The sequence below is a fragment of the Syngnathus leptorhynchus genome, chromosome 12, assembly GCF_054491065.1.
Source record: "Syngnathus leptorhynchus isolate UIUO chromosome 12, UIUO_Slep, whole genome shotgun sequence".
NCBI classification, from domain to species: domain Eukaryota; kingdom Metazoa; phylum Chordata; class Actinopteri; order Syngnathiformes; family Syngnathidae; genus Syngnathus; species Syngnathus leptorhynchus.
The window spans coordinates 2343479-2360960 of NC_141206.1; the positions used below are offsets into that span (position 1 = coordinate 2343479).

The 17482-nt window shown below is 39.7% G+C and overlaps 1 protein-coding gene across 1 annotated transcript; it reads left to right on the top strand.

The window, feature by feature from the left end:
- Positions 1 to 7645: 7645 nt before the first annotated feature.
- On the top strand, positions 7646 to 10033 carry ier5l (immediate early response 5-like). Its single transcript, XM_085926184.1, has one exon. The coding sequence runs from the start codon at positions 7791 to 7793 to the stop codon at positions 8640 to 8642; it is 852 nt and encodes a 283-aa protein (XP_085782310.1). The 5' UTR covers positions 7646 to 7790; the 3' UTR covers positions 8643 to 10033.
- Positions 10034 to 17482: the final 7449 nt, after the last annotated feature.

Here is a 17482-nt window from a genome sequence, read left to right on the forward strand (position 1 = left end):
TTCAGAGCAAGATAAGCCAAAGTTATCAATTTCAGATTCATCTGCCTTTTCATTTTAGCTACCAAATCCCATGTATGTATTTCCTACACTTGCACACACTCGTACACCTGCACTGTTTTACGCTACCTATCCTTCAATCCACTTTTTGTTTGAGTTAACTCCAGGGTGTTCCTTGTTGTGTTGTCTTAATTTTGTGTCTTTAGTTTTGGTGGTTGGCAAGAGCTGCACAGTAAACACTGTAAACAAGAGTGTCTATCTCTTTTGTATACAAAGCACAGTGCAAGTCAAAGTGAGGCAGATGTAAGGAGAATTAAAGTGCAATAATTGGCTGTAGATTCACAGAATACTTCATATTCTGAAATCAATAAAACATCAAGAAAGAGTGATGAGAAAGAGACGTATTAGTTGCGGTTGTAGCAAACCAGGAACGGCAATTGGGCTCCTAATAAGGAGGAGAAGGTGGGAGATGAAAAAAGAAATCAACCTGTGCTTTGCTGACACCTGCAAATTCCCCCCAATGCTGAGAAAAACCGGGCTGAAAATAAGAGCGGGGGAGTGGAACATTTGAGCAGTGAGGCTGAAACGATGAGGGGAGAACATAGATGGAAGAGATGGGTGAGGGGGAGACGAGAGCAGTGAACAGAGAAGTGCAGATGCAACATGGCAAGACTGAAAATAGAATCATCGTGGATGTAGGAAGAGAAGGAAATCATCACCGTGACAGAGGAATGGAATGAGTTTTGATTCCCATTTAATGATGTTGTGAGTTGTTGTGTGATCGACTGGTTCATTCCTTCAGTAAATTAATATACATCTCAAATCATCTTTTTGCATTGGAATGAATGGAGATGCCATTAATCAGTTCCAGCTTTTACCCACCCCAACCCCCAAAAAAGAAGTCCATTAAATGTTGTCATGTGTATGCCAATGTACTGTTCTGCTGTTCAATGGTCTCATCTCAACTTCTCTTTTAGATCATCAGAACAGCACTAATATTAGCTGTTCTTTGTATATGGGACATTGACATTGACTATTATATCGTCTGCTGCACTGTTTGGTTCAGTCTGTTGCTTAAGCAACTCACAAGCAAATATGTCCAAAATACTGGTAAACTAATACACTTTATTGACAGAATTAAGCAGTGCAAAGACAAGTAGACAGAAGTCATATTGGTGCCGCAATCAAGACGAAATAAACCAAGAGTAAGCCATCGAAGAGCAGAAAATAAATGGAGGAAAAAAACCAAGCTAAATTATAACATTTAAACAGAAAAATAGAAAAGAAAAAAAAATATGTGTCTTATGTTTCAGAGGATGATAATGACAGTACTGATGCCCACTGGTCTTGAGATTAAATACAGAGGGCAGAATTGACTAAAGAATTGCACAATTTTAGTGTGGCACGAACTGATAAAAATAGAAGCAAACAGATGAAATCAAAGCATTAAATTCACAAAGTATGCGCAGATGGTGAAATGGTTCACTAACTGTGCTGCCAAGCAGACTGTCACGGTGCTCTGATGTGATTTGCACATATTTAAATGAGTTGATATGCATATATTTGTCTGAGAAATTGCCCACCTCTATGCAAATGAGCCTCATTGATAAACAATGCCTAATTCAATATCACCAGAGTTAATAGGTACACGGAATTTGAGTGAAGCAAAGCATGTCTTTGGAAAGCTGGTGTGAACTTAATTGACACTTTTCTGTGAACTTCAGGAAAATATCGCTCCAATTGCCATCGTGTTTTGGATTTTATGGACATCAGAACGTGTCACTCTCCATAGGCATTCACTGCAGCTTAATGTTGTTTATAATGAAAACAAACTCCAAAATATTGAGCCTAACGTTCTAATATGAATAGAGAATTTTGATAACAGTTTTCTGAAAGTCCTGTTCCTCATTCAGTATCCCAAGCTTACATTCTGAAAGCGTCATCTTTCTCTTCCTATCTGTCATTTGTTCTGCTACGATGTTCTGAGGCTAGTATAAATGAATAGGTGGATGAGTTCCGAATTGTCTTGTAACTATTGCACTTTTCCGAAAAAAAAAAACCCATCATACTTCGACAGATGAAAGTTCATACGATGAAAATGGCAAATGCTTCATCTACACCATACGGTGAGTGCCCAAAGCGCTTGAGTAAGCCTCACATTCACCTGTTTGAAAATGTATCTACTGAAGTGGCAATTACAGTAGCGTTCAATATGCTTTTAACTCCTAAAACTAAACTCCTAAAAGGTTTTCAATTTTAGTTTGAGATGGCTTACTTGAAACAGAATTCCACAATGCATTGCAGCCAAAGCTAAATCCGGGTCGGTTAGTACGCCTGTTAGTGCTTTATAGAATAAATCTTCATTCTTGCAGACCGGTTCAGCGGCTCCATCCTATATTTTAGCTAACTAACTCGCTGGGGAGATGGTCTCTCCTGGGCTAAAGTTGGTTAATGCCCTTTTGTTGTTGCGATATGTGATGATCTGAGAGAAGTCCAGTCGCAAACAAATGACAGAGGTGTTGATAGATTGACGAGATGGGCTTCAATTATTATACCGAACAGTTTATTAAAAGCTCGTGAGCTGGTTAATTAACTATTCACATACACACTAATCAATTTCTGGGTCCCATGACACATGCGCACTCCTCGCATACGTACATCACACATATTAGCGCCCCTTTCAAGTGACTAGACGTGTAGCAGTATTATAACATTTGTTCTGATCTGAGGAAGAAAATTATATCACTCAAATTCACCTTCAATAACCATGGAAGTGTGCGCAGCTTTTCTAAATGATCGTAGCATACAATTTCAATGACACAACTTGCTTTATTTTTTATCTTATGTCATCATGACATACCTGTTGCTGTTGTAAGGTGGTTGATACCTGTTAGTCATTCGCCAAACCTGTTGGTGGACATTGGTATTGAGTAATGCCATCAAGCAAAAGATTGTTTCCGGTCGGGCCTGTGGGATAGCTAAAGGGCAGGCCAAGCGCAATATAGATTCAGTGATAACATATGGGACACTTCATGGAGATTCTCTTCCACTATCCAGCGGTTCAGGAAGGGTAGTAGTACACAATCCACGATGTAGTTCTAGACCCTTCATGTAGTGTGTCACGGGAGGGAATAACTCCTCACGAATTTGTTAACTAGCATGTTGAAAGCAGAGTTTGAGATCAGAGGTGGGGTGTTTTTTTTCTGGGACTGAGCCCACCAAGTTGGTTTAAAGCACTACTTGGCAGGGAAATCTGTGTGGATGAGATCCGCAAGGAATTCTCACAGGCTCTGGATACTGTGGGTGGATTGCGTCATCAACCCAGGATGCGTCCGCTTTCTTCATGCTCCGTCTTGCTGTAAATTTATAGCAACGCAGTTGAAAAATGAACGCATCATACCAGAGCTTGTCAGCGAAAGAAGAGCTTGTTTCAAATTATTTGTAATGTGTTCTTAATACATTGTGTTCATATAATTGCAAGTACTATGCCGAGTGCTAACAAAAAACATATGAAAAAATCATCTCGATAAATCACGTGATGGTTACATCAATCTGCGCATCAAATCACTTCTAAAATGTAAATGGCAGATTGGAATAGAGTCACATGTAAGGTGTATGGAAACAATTTGAGCATTTATTCTTCACACCACTAGAAAAACTTGCCTGTAGTATCGCTGGGCTTGTGAAGAGAGGCTTGGTGGTCGTCTGGCCAAACTATCACCTAAATAGTTTCTATAATATGGGAAACTATGTTAAATAAATGAACTGAATGCTATGCTAATAAATCACTGCCCTGAAAATCGATATAAAGATGTTTACAAGTGCTACGGAGCCGAATTCACATGCAGTTCATTGTTTAACCTGAAGATGACGCCACACAAACAGTTTTTCCCAACTAAATTCAAGCTTTCATCAAACAATACAAGCACTAAAATGTCAAAATGATGACCAGGACATATATAAAGCATTGGTAGACACCCAATTATACTATTTATCAGAAGGAAAAAAGGTTGATCTGAGTGATTGTGGCACAACAGTGACGAGTGCAGCACCGAGTCGACCTTCTAAGACAGGGTGTCAAACTCATTTTTGCCACATTGTAGTCATAGTTTCTTTCGGAGGGCCATTATGACTGTCAACCTAAATAAATTTATGAACTCCTCATATGATATAATAGCGTAAGCTACAAAACAAACGGACAAATAACTCATTTTCAAATCAGATTAATAAACTGTTCAAACACTTTAAAAAGATGAGTTGTAAAGGTGAAGACAATTTGATGCACAATTTGTCGTTGCAGGCCACATAAAATGATGCGGCGGGCCATATCTGGCCCCCAGGCCTTGAGTTTGACACGTGTTCTGAGACAACAAATTTGTATATGCAGATGACTTCTGGTGAGAGGTTGTGTACCACCTGGACAGATTGTCAATCAGTCACGGGGGAGTTGGACAAACAGCTCTTCAACAAGTCATGGTTGAACGTTCCTTGTGGGCAAGAGGAGGAAAACCTTTACCTGCTCTGGGAGGACTTGCAAACTCCAAACAGATATACATGGAGGGAAGTCATCATCAATTCAAAGTATACATTAGTATGTAACATTGTAGCATGTCTGTCTTGATGTGAACGGTATCTAGTTTGCATACATACTGCACAACAATAGCATCACACAAGTTGGACGGAGTGGTCCAGCACTTTTTTTACATGGTAAACATAGACAATGCTCAGTTGCCATGGCAACTACAGAGATATGTTCTATTCATTTAGTAGTCAATATAACTGAAACTATTATGGTAAATTTGTGTTTTATTTTAAAATATTGTACAGTAAATTTTAGCTTTAATGCACAAGAATTGTTTCTCGCTGTATCCTCTATTCTGTATTTCTCAGATATTCTTACAAGCGTGCTTCATTCACTGAACACGCCACATAGGAATATGGTTGGACTCTTGTGATTATCCCGTGAAGCACATCGGCTCCTGCATCTTAACGAGCCTCCATCTTCATGAAAGTGCAGAAAAACCGTTTCATTGCAGAGGTTGCATGCATCTTTGCAAAAAGCAACCTCCGCTGGAAGAAAACATGAATTTCACTCTGCATCGTACCTTCATCATACAGTGAAAACATTACTATCAAGTGTCTCACAGTCAAAGTTGCTCACAGAGCTGGCTCATTCCCCTCCCTTCATCGTGGATGAAAATAAATGTTTGGGCGGGGTCTGCAGGGGATGAAGTCACTTTCTCCTCAAGGGGAGAATTTGGGAACAGTCAACAAAATACTAATCACACTGCAGAAAACTAGAGCTGTACTGGCCTCTACAGGTTCAACACGGGTTATTGCACTCATTTGGCAAACAATTCAACCTGATTGATCTGTAGAGGCCACTGCAATGCTGCTTTCAGGTTCTGTGCGACTGGGTGGATTGCTTGACAAATATAGTTTCATGTGTAAATAACTCACTGACATAATTTCTGTACACTGTGAAAATTCATCTACATGGGTGGGTAACTTTTAACTAAGCCATTTAATTTTTCACCGCTGTCTTTAGAGTTGATGATGTCGTTATATTGTACGGTAATTGTGTTAAATTTCAGAAGAATAAAAATGATACAAAATAACAAAATAGGAGGATTTTCATGAGGCTAGTATGAGCGTCTGGCATGCGTGTTAGAATGCCTTGTTTCTGTTCAATCATGTGTGGTTATTGTCAAGTGATGACAGTGAGGGTCAACGCACTGTAAAATAAAAAAACATTCACTTCACATATTACAAAAGTGGTTGTATTGTCAAAGATGTTATAAAGATGATGTAAGGAAGATGTTAAGAAGATATTAGTCATACATATACATTCAATATTGCTGATTATCAGCAAATCAAATATACCCTGTGTTTCAAAGCAACTCATTAACCTGATGACATAAACAAGGTATTGTTGCAATAATATGCCTTGAACTCCAATTTCTCAGCATCAAACACAAAAGAGGCCAAGTCTTGACTTTGACTCTGTAGTTTGTCTTCCCAACCCTCCACCCACCCCCAACCCACCATCCAGTGGCCATATGGAGCAACTAGTTTAGGCTTTATCCCAGCTCTCGCCAAATGTCACCTGGGATGGATCCAGCTCATCCTGATGAGGATAATAAGTTCAGAAATGGTTGAATGAGATGTGCTTAGGTGAGAGGCACTTTACATACACCTTGAACTAGCCAGGGGTCAATCACAAAAGGCACAATTTATTGGCACAATTTTGATGAGGTACAAATTGACCAGCAAAATTGGACTGCACTAGTCATTGAGGGGTGGTTGCAAATACCTTAGCTAGCCATACAAGTGAGGCAAAATAGGTTCCATTCTGGACTCTTCCATATTATAGTGGCTACTTTATATTTTGCACATAATACCAAAACATTAATGCATTATTGTATATATATTGCACCATCTATTGTAGTTAATTCTGATTAATCACATTTTCTTTGAAGGTTGTTAGTGATATTTACTTAAGTAAAATCTTGGAATTACAAAATATTGTATTTTGAATAGTTTCCTCTTGAATACAATGCTCCTGTAAAACACGAGATTATCTCAAATGATCTAAACACACTTGGCTTTACAGGGATCTTTCTTATATTTTTCTATTGAGACGATTTCCAAAACATCTTGCTTACAGGTTTAGTTATGCCCGTGATTGCCACACTCCAGCAGCATTGATCTGCGAGGGCCTGTGGTAGTAGCTCAAGCAGGGTCGTTTGGTCTAAGATGATACAACAAAGACCACTTTTTTTCAGAGAGATACTAGTAAAGGTACTCCATTATTGAGTAGTCACTGATAGCCATACTAGTTACTGATCCCAATACTATACTATACAAAGCAATACTATATGGTAAATGGTCTTTCACTTGTATAGCGCTTTTTCATCTGTTCAGGCCCTCAAAGCCCTTCACAGTCTTCATCATTTACCTACTGATGATGCAGAATCAGGAACAATTGGGGGTTCTGTATCTTGCTCAAGGAAACATGTTCACAATGGCCGGAGATCAAACCCTCAACCTCTGGGTTAGGCTGGGATATAATCGCTCTAATCCTGAGCCACGCTGCCGCCTTTTGCCTTAAAATTGCATGAATTTTTCATTGTAAATCAGTCACATGTATTCTTTGGTGTCGTGGTTTAAGATATCTTGAAATAAGGCTAACACTGAAACCAATATGATAACTGGTGTTGGTGTGTTTATGTATGTAATACATACATAATAATATATATGTAATGTATGGAATATAAATAAATATATATGAAAAATACGACGTAAATATTTATCTGCTCGTTTCATGGTTGAATTTATGGCAACACGTCTACCCGGAACAGCCGGTTCATACATATCCAACGACGAGGAAGCGACTGCTTCTTGGAAGTTTCAGTTATGGGGCCGCTGAAATGAGGACATTCCAGTTAGACAGCCTGCGTGGAATTTGAATGGTACAGAGGAACCGCCAGAAGCTGATTGGTCGGGAACGACATAGTGCCAGCGTTGAGTCATGTCACTCAACAGATCCTAGAGCTCTGATTGGCTCGCCATGCAGAAGGCGGGACATGCGCCTGGCTATATATATATATATATATATTTATATATATATATATTGTGGTTCCTCAGCATCTGCAAATGATTGCTGGTTTGCTCTCAGTAGAGGGTCCTCCTTTCCAATGTTTCATCACAGAGCTGACTTGAACCTTTCTCCTCAGTCGAAAAGAATCTTCCATAAATAATTGGAAGTCGAAGTTCGCTGAAGGAACATAATTATGATCAACACCATGGAATGCGCTGTTGACGCGCAGACCTTGATCTCCATTTCTCTTATGAAGATCCACAACTCCAGGAGTCAGAGAGGCGGCATCAAGCTGCACAAAAACCTGCTGGTCTCCTATGTGCTGAGAAACGCCAGGCAGCTTTATATCAAGGAGAAGTACGCGGAGATTTACAGGATGCAGCAATACGAGGAGGTGATGACGGTCTGCAACGAGATCCAGGAGCTGAACCCGTTGGATTTGGACGCGGAGGACGCGGAGAACGAGGAGCAGACGCGGGCTGCTTGCTGCGCCGAAGAAGCGACTCTCAACGGCCGCCCAGCGAGCGCGCTTTCCGGCTGCGCCTCTCCGGGGGACGCCTGCAAGGAACCAGAGCCCTCCTACTACAGAAGCTGCTGTATGGAAGTCTCCAACGTGTCACATTGTGAGCAGTTTCCCGCAAACAACAACACGTACTGCAATAAAACCACCGTGCTAGACTTGGACACGCATGTTGTGACCACGGTGGAAAACGGCTACCTCCATCAGGACTGCTGCTATGACGCGCTCCAAGCCGGCCAGGGCGCGCAGTCCCCAGGCAAGAAACGGAAGGTTGACTTTGGATGCTGCTTGTGCGACGTTGACGAGGTGTCGGATTTTTCTCTTTCGCGTAAACGGGCCAAACGCGAAGAGTACACGTACTGTAATCTGGACTACACGGACACATCCAACATCTCCAATCTGATCTCCATCTTTGGCTCGGGGTTTACTGGGCTGCTGAGCCGGCAGGCAGACTTGGAGCAGATCTGTAGCAAACAGGCACTCGCCAGTCTGGGAGCGTGGACTCGAGCCATTGTGGCATTTTGAAGCAAAAACTTTATTTCAGGGGAGATCGGGCTCAACTGTTATATGTCCCCCACACATCACTTATGGGGAAATATTGCTAATGCTTATTTATTTGGCAACATTGAAGTCACACGTGAGCAGAGTGATGTTCCCAAAGGAGTTCTGGTGACAAACACACACAGGGTGGTTCAACAAATGTTCTGTAGATGGAGACATTTTAAAAGGACAGGCTTTAGTGAATGTCCACCGACATCATTATGATGGAAAGTTCAACAGGTAAATCATCAGCAAAAGCATAAATGTTCTCTGAAGGGTGAAAAGCTTCATAGGAACCATGCGACAACATACTGCGTTGGACAAGGCGAGTTCCATCTATCTTTATGAGTCAGTGGCAAAGGATGTGCTTCATGCAGTACATGATGTGTGTATCCACAGAACATGTGCATTGTGACACGTCAGTTAACAGGTGCATGGTTGGTTGAAACTGGCAGCCTGGTCCTAATGTGAACTACAGCTAACAGGTATTAACAACCACCATACACAACCATGTGCTCCAGATACAATATATTTCTACCCTCGGATAAAGAATTAAAACCCCATTTTCATTTTTGGTGTATCATGAATGACATCACTCGCACTTTTCTAATCAGTGGTAATTGAGCCCAGTTTCCCCTAGCCTAGAAGATCAGAGTGGAAAGGACTTTATTTTTGCAGGAAATACATATTTAAACACTGAGAAATGTATCAGTATTGGAGTCATGTCATATATGTTCATGTCGTGATTGGGAGAAAACATGCACGTGATGAGTCTGATGGTGGATTGACTTCTGTTGCCTTAAAAACAAATGCACACTATTGCATAGCTATTGTCAAAAATGGCAAGTTCAATGAAAGTGACTGAATGTCTGCTGTTCTCGCTTTTCCTCATGTTCTTTTTTCATGGACCTCGCACATTCTGAGCGGTTTAGATATCTTGTGGAACATCACACTCTAAACTTTTCCTGCGGTACATTGACTGTGATCCAGTGCCAACAAGCAAATCCTGATAGGAAACTGTTACAATGAGGGTTTGACATATATCTTTATTAATCCTGTTCTTTTAGGCATTTAAGTTCATACATGATTCCAAATTTATTTGGTTTTGTGAGTTTTTGTTTTGTAAAAAAATAATGTTAGTCCTTTTGTTTTAAAAAGGCACTCTTATTTAGTAACCTGAAAATCCATGCATTAGCTTTATGAGCACTATGTGTACCAAAATAAAGAGAGTAATCCCCCATTATCTGCATATTTTGTTGCTCTTCTTGTATTTTTGTGCTTATAAATTGTATTGCCGGGAAAAACTGTTTCAGAAAGTATTTGTAAAAAAAAAAGTTTTATCTAATAATAAAAAAATAAAAATAATCTCAGGTGTGATTTTAAGGCTTGTTTTGTTACATATACAGCGTTAGTGTCATATAATTAGCATTATTTTATGTAAGGATTTTGAGTTTTTGAAAGTGATAGAATGTATCACTGTTTCAGAGAACATAAAATCTTTTTCAAATAATATATTTATTGAATGTAATGGAGTGATTATCACATTTTTATTGATCAGGAACTTAATTGCAGCGACTTGTCAGTCATCAAAACAAGCTTTGTATCGATTCTTGTGAAATTGCAAGCCTAAAAGACAACTTATAAGTAAATATTTAAAAAGAGCTTTTGTGAGGGGCAATTAAAGAATAAAGTGTTCATTTCACTACAAGGTACCTTGGAGATTTTCCGATTTCTCCCCCCAAATGTGAGATTTTCCATGCGCTGAGCTTCATTGTAATGAGTATATGCTGTTACAAATGCTTATTGGTCAAGCTCCCACATTGGACACCTCAGTGGCCTAGTAGTAGTGTCCGCCCTGAGACTGGAAGGTTGTGGGTTCAAACCCCGGCCGGGTCATACCAAAGACGATAAAAATGGAACCCATTGCCTCCCTGCTTGGCACTCAGCCTTAAGGGTTGGATTTGGGGGCTTAGGTCACCAAATGATTCCCGAGAGCGGCACCGCTGTTGCTCACTGGTCCCCTCTCCCCCAGGGGATGGATCAAAAATCACATGGGGATGGATCAAATGCAGAGGACAAATTTCACCACGCCCAGATGTGTGTGTGACGATGATCATTGGGACTGTTTAACTTTTTTTCTAGTTGAATAACTGATGTTAGCATTTCATGAGCACATGATGGACCTTCACCTGGCAACAGGATTCATTCAGTAAGCTGATTGGTACTGTCAAACAAATACACCAAACGTCAAATACTTCAAGTTTTACATTCATTCACTATGACAGCTTGGACATGTTTGACAACATCCAACTATGGACAAAATATAATGAAAATGATTAAACAAGTGCAATTGTATTCTTTGTGTGTGTACTGTTTCATCTTACATTGAAAAACGTACATAGTCTGCTTGTAACATCACTGAAAACAGCATTTGTTAAAAGAGCAGCTACCTCATAACGACAGGGTGGAAAACAGTCTTCAGCATGACTATGGATATAGAATATCCATTAGATAAATGACTCGTTTTATCAAATAACTAACATCACATAAATCCAATCATTTAAAAATAGTATGAAATGAAGGAAACACATTTCAAGAGACTTTTCATTGTACGATATACGTATGTGAATGTTTGGCCACTTATAATAAGATATATTTCATTTTTCCACGACATTTCCATAATAACCGAATTGATTCTGATGATGACATCAACATTCGTATGATGATATTGACCCTAAAGTAGAACACTGCAAATACAGCACAAGTACTAATTACACAAAACGTATGCTTACTTTCTAGTTACTTGCACAGTTTAGCATGAATGCTTTCTTGACCTTTAAAGAGAGTTGTCCTGTGCAATGGATTATAAACAGTATGTTGTTTTCTTGATTTACGATGTTTCCACACTTGGGTCACATGATGATCATCATAAAAGCTGAAAGGGAACAAGTTAACACTCAGATGAAGAGATAGCAACAAACGTTGTGCATCCAGCCTGGAAATGCTTTTTTCCTTCAAATAAATCACAGAGTTGTGTGGTTTTCCAACATCACATAACCTGGAAGCAAATTGATTACTTTTTTATTTTCCTGTGAAACATGACACATTTAACCTATCCTACCACATCATGAAAGACTTGTTGTAATTTGCGTTTCAGGACTTTTGTCATGATTGTGTTTGCATATGCATTATTTTAGTTAACTTTAGCATAAACTGTAGAAATGTAGAAGAAATTTCTTGGTCCTGTTATCTCTGCATTGTGCCACTTGGTGGTGTTCTTTAAAATCAATGAATGCTGATCACGAGGGCTCTGTATGGAGAGAAGAGGCACCTCTGACAGGCCCTCCCTCAAACTCACTCTCCTAATATACACCTCTCCTCCTCCCTTGTCCTAGTCTCATCCTCCTCCCTCCTCTTTGCTGGATGTTCTTCTCAAATGGGGACGCTGTGTTCCACCACAACACAGCATGTCTCACTATTGCACTTTGCTCCCTCAGCTGTGCACCGTTTCCACAGATATAAAAAAAACAATAATAAGAATGATAATTGAAAGTGGGTCAACTTGGAAAAGGTGGGGCTCTTGCTTGCAATGGTAGCAATGTTTCAAAATGAGACCAGAAGCATTTCATATTGTAGTGCTCTGCTATGTACTGATAAATGCATGGAGCATGTTTTTGTTTTGTAGTAGTGCACAGATACAGTAGCTCCTCCATCTGGTTCAAAGAAGACTGACACCTACCTACATGTAAACACACTGACAATGTGTGTGTGTGAATATGTGTGTGTGTGTGTGTGTATATATATATATATATATATATATATATATATATATATATATATATATATATATATAATATGTTAGTATGTATATACATATATATGTGTATATATATACACACACACACACACACACACACACACACACACACACACACACACACACACACACACACACACACACACACACACACACACACTTACACGCTGATGACAAAAGGACAATGCCAGGTGGCACAGTGACGTGAGGGACATGAATGCTGGGGGTGACTAGCATTACTGTGAGTGTGTGCGTGTTGTATGTGCGCGTTGTGTTGTCTGTGACGCGGGGGGTGCTGGGAGGAGGGGACAGCCAGAGAACAGGGAGTCAGGAGGGGTGGTGGGGGGTGGGGTATGGTAGGAGGAGCAGGGGAGGAGGGATGCTTTGTTAGGAGAGGGTTGGGGGTTGCAGAGACCACATGTGACAGCAGGAGTGTGTGTGCGTGTGTATGTGTGTGTGTGTGTGTGTGTGTGTGTGTGTGTGTGTGCGTATGTGTGTGTGAGTAGGGAGTGGGGGGCTGCATGGAATAGGTGCACTCGGAGGGGGGAGTCAGACTGTGGCAGCAGAGATCACATAGGTCATTGTTCTGAGATGTGATGCACACCGAAGACTGCCTCATGTAAATAAAAATGCTCGATGCTAAAGTTGCGCTGACTATTGTATGCAAGAGTATCAAAAAAAGAAAACACGGTCTATCTATGATACAACTGTTGGAAATAGTGATCAATTATGCTTGATGCCAGTCCTGTAGGTGGCAGTAATAGGAATTAAAAAGTTTGTGACAACTGAGAATTAACTAAAGGAAAAGAAGTTACCTCTGACATCTTAAATGGATGAGAGTCGATGCAAACATGTATTCGGTATGATTGAAAATACCAAAACAATCGAAGTAGTTCAATAATAATATGTATTATCAATAACGGTAGTAGGAGTTTCTTTCAAGATTCAAGATTCAAGAAGAATTTATTCGCCATGTTTGAGCGTGCCAAACAAGGAATTTGACTTCGTTACATCACAGTCTCTGTTCAACATTTAGGTGACTAACAACACTCAGGACATGTGAAAATGACAAATGACAATGTTCTCAGCCATCCCCTGATCTTAAACTCCCATGAGGGCAAAGAAAAACTCAAATCTCCGACTAGGGGAAGTGAGAAACCTTGAGAAGAGACCACAGATGGGAGGGTCCCTCTTCCAGGATGACCAGGCTGCAATGGATGCAGAGAAGACACAGTGCAGGCAGTGTAGACAATCCAAAAGGGTGTGGAGAGCAGGATGTTATTGCACAGCAATGACTCTGAGACTCTAATTATGGCATTCTTAACATCACTATCATGTCGGAATTATAGTAACTATTGATAGTTTCAAAAGCAATATAACACAAGTGGTCAAATGAAATTTTGTGGAAACTGAAGATGAGAATCTATATCTTGGTTAAAGATCAGTTTGGTCCTGAATCGTACGTCACATCGAACCTGACCAGAGCTCAGACTTCGCTGTGTGCTCAGTTGACATTGGGTATTCTACCTCTGGAGATAGGATGCCTCCATTCCATCCCAGAAGAGGATTGGATATGTTGTGTCAGCTAAAGGGTATCAAAATAGACAACCTTTTTTTTTTTTAAATCATCAGTTGTTATTGTGTCTTGCAGCCCATATGCGCTGAACACGTTTAACAGTGTGTGACAACAAACTAAAACAAAACTAAACCCAAACGCAACCAAGATATGGGTTATCAGGATATCAATATGACTGTGGTTAAAAAAACAAGTCATTTTATTACCAACATTTTCTAATAAAAAGAAGGAACTTTCCCTGGTCAGGGTTTGCCACAGCATGTCACTCTCTCACATGATATGTTTAACACAGTTTTTACACCAGATGCCCTGAATGAGATTTGAGAAATACGACCCACTCCCCACCCCCAGTTCTGGCGTTGGTTGCACTCTGGACTGGTTGCCAGCCAATCTCAGGGCACAAATAGCCCAAAAATAATTCAACCCCCTCAAAGAAGTTAATCTCTTAACTTGCACGTAGGTTACCTGAATGTGTTGTTAAGTGATAATGGAACCATTATCATTACCTTGTCAAATCCAAAACAGCTATTGCGCTAATGTGAACAAATTAGACATGATGCCGAGCATTTTGAAGGTGGAGTCATCCATTCATGCTTAATAATACAAACCACACCTACACCAAAAAGCCCAAAACAGACTGCATGTTGTTGAATATTCAGTACCAGACTGACACGCCTCCAAACAGAATTTCAAAAACTAGGCCAAGGTCATTTGCATAATTTCATATAATATGCTTTCCTTATTTGCATGTGTTGTCATGAGAATGATAGACAATATTTCACAACAAATGAGGAAATGTATGATGACAATTTTGAATGTCTGTGCCTGAGAACTGTGAATTTAAAAAAAGGACAATATTGTTACTGAATCAATTTATACAGTCACAATAAAGAACCTCAATTATTGACGACCATTTTGTTGAAGTATTTAAAAATGGATACAAAAAATCCACCAAGTTCATTTGTCATTTTGTGTGTAGAATAAAAATTATCTTGCAATTTTGCCAAATGGCCCGTGATGTGACAAAATGGGAAAATACAGAGTGAATACTTGTTATTAGCACTATGTATAGCAGAATTTCCCAAGTTGTTCTATAAATTTTGTATTGATTTATAACATAGACATGCAGATCGGCATGCTTACTACAACTAATAATAGTAATAATGCATCTATGACAAAAGGCATAATGCTACACTGGATAAAAATGAACAGAACTTAATGTTCACATGGGGTCCAAGTTATTCTTCTTCACCCTTTTGAGTTTGCTTTGGTATTCTACTTCAGAAGCCTCGTCCAGTGAAGTCACCAATTCAAGACCTAACATGTCGTTACAGGTAAATGCAGCTACCCCATTCCTAACATTCTTCCAAAACAAGACAAAGAAATTCAGTCTTCTTCAACTCTGACACACAACCTACTGAAAATCATCCATCAATTTTTCTATAGTCCTTTATCTGTTTAGGGTTACAGCTAACTTTGAGTGAATGAACGTCGCACTGCATAAATAAAATGTATTATTATTATTATTATTAGTCGACCATCACGCAATTATAAATAGCAACTTCCATCCATCCATCCATCCATCCGTCCGTCCGCCCGCCCGCCCGTCCATCTATCCATCCATCCATCCATCCATCCATCCATTTTCTATACCGCTTGTCCCCTCGGGGGTCGCGGGCGTGCTGGAGCCAATCCCAGCAATCATCGAGCAGTGGGTGGGGGACACCCTGAACCGATTGCCAGCCGATCGCAGGGCACACAGAGACGCACACCTAGGGGCAATTTGGAGTGCTCAATTGGCCTACCAAGCATGTTATTGGGATGTGGGAGGAAAACGGAGTGCCCAGAGAAAACCCACGTGGGCACGGGGAGAACATGCAAACTCCACACAGGGAGGGTCGGAGGTGGAATCGAACCAGCACCCTCCTAACTGTGAGGCGGACATGCTAACCAGTGCTCCACCGAGCCGATATACATAGCAACTTGAGCAGGATAAAGTAATATGCCAAAGAGAATAAAGTAATATGTCACTGAACATTGCAGGTTTTTATTTGTAGGAAACAATGTTTAATTCCTGCCTTTTTAAGTTCATGTGCTTGAGTCTACACAGAGACAGGGTACACAGTGAGCAGAACAACACTTGAATGTTCCACTGCTTTTGGTGAATCAAAGGCCGAGCGTTTGTATTACAGGAGTGATTCATCTGTAAAACATCTTGTTGCATCCAGTTTTAAAGACTGAAGTGGCTTTCTTTAACAAGCTTTGTATGTACCTTTGGAGATGAACGGTTGATGGATGGATGATGGACGGATGGATGGACGGACAGACGGGCGGGCGTGCAGGCAGGCCAAAAGGAAATCAACAATCCAGTGAAGATAACTCTGTATCAATGAATTTTTCCGAGTCCGGTATTGGTCTGAATTTAAACTGTGAAGTAGGTTTCAAACAGCTTTCTAATCATTTCTTAATAGTTTATAAAAGGCTTTCCAAAGGCTTGTAAAGAGCTGTTTGACCACCAGGTCCTTCAAACAATTCTACCGCAGTGATTCTATAAGTGTGACTCGTAAGGTTAAAGGTGACCGGCGGCCATGTTAGCTCTAAGGTACCTCAAAATAAGAGTTAAGGTACTTCAAAATAAGTCAAAATAATAATATCAAATAAGGGTCCAATAACAACTCTATGTAAGATCAACAAAAAGTCAACTTAAGCTCAATCAAAATCTAAATATCAAACAAGGGTCCAATAACAACTCACTGTAAGATCAACAAAAAGTCAACTAAAGCTCAATCAAAGTTTCAAGTACTCCTGTAGCACAATGTTAGAGGTGGGCATAAAGTGTGTATAAAATAAAAAAAATACATATAAAATGGCTTTTACACATCTCATCTCTAAAGACTTCAATAGTCTAAAAGATATTTCACTGCATTCCATTTAAATATCAAGAAATCAGGACCAAGTGGTTAAACTTTTGCAAAATCATTGGGTAATCTTCGGACGTCTTGGCAGTCACTGCAGTCTAACATCCTCTGAGTGGGGATTTCCATCTCCATGCTTGTGAGGGCTCATTGTATGAGGGGGAAAAAACGTTTGCACTGGAATTGTAGATTTGGAGTAGTTTGTAATAGATGTCACATACTTTAAGGACAAGTGATTAATTACACTGGCCAAATCACACTTTGTTGATTTGGCAAAGGTTTCCCATAACAAGCAGATTTTAAAGACAAATGCCCATTAGTGCATATAGTTAAATCTATCTAATAACTAAATTCACCTTTTATTTGTTCATATAAAAAAAATTGGCTGCACACGTGTGTGTGTGTATATATGTATGTATGTATATATATATATATATATATATATATATATATATATATATATATATATATATATATATATATATATATATATATATATAGGCTTATATATCTCATT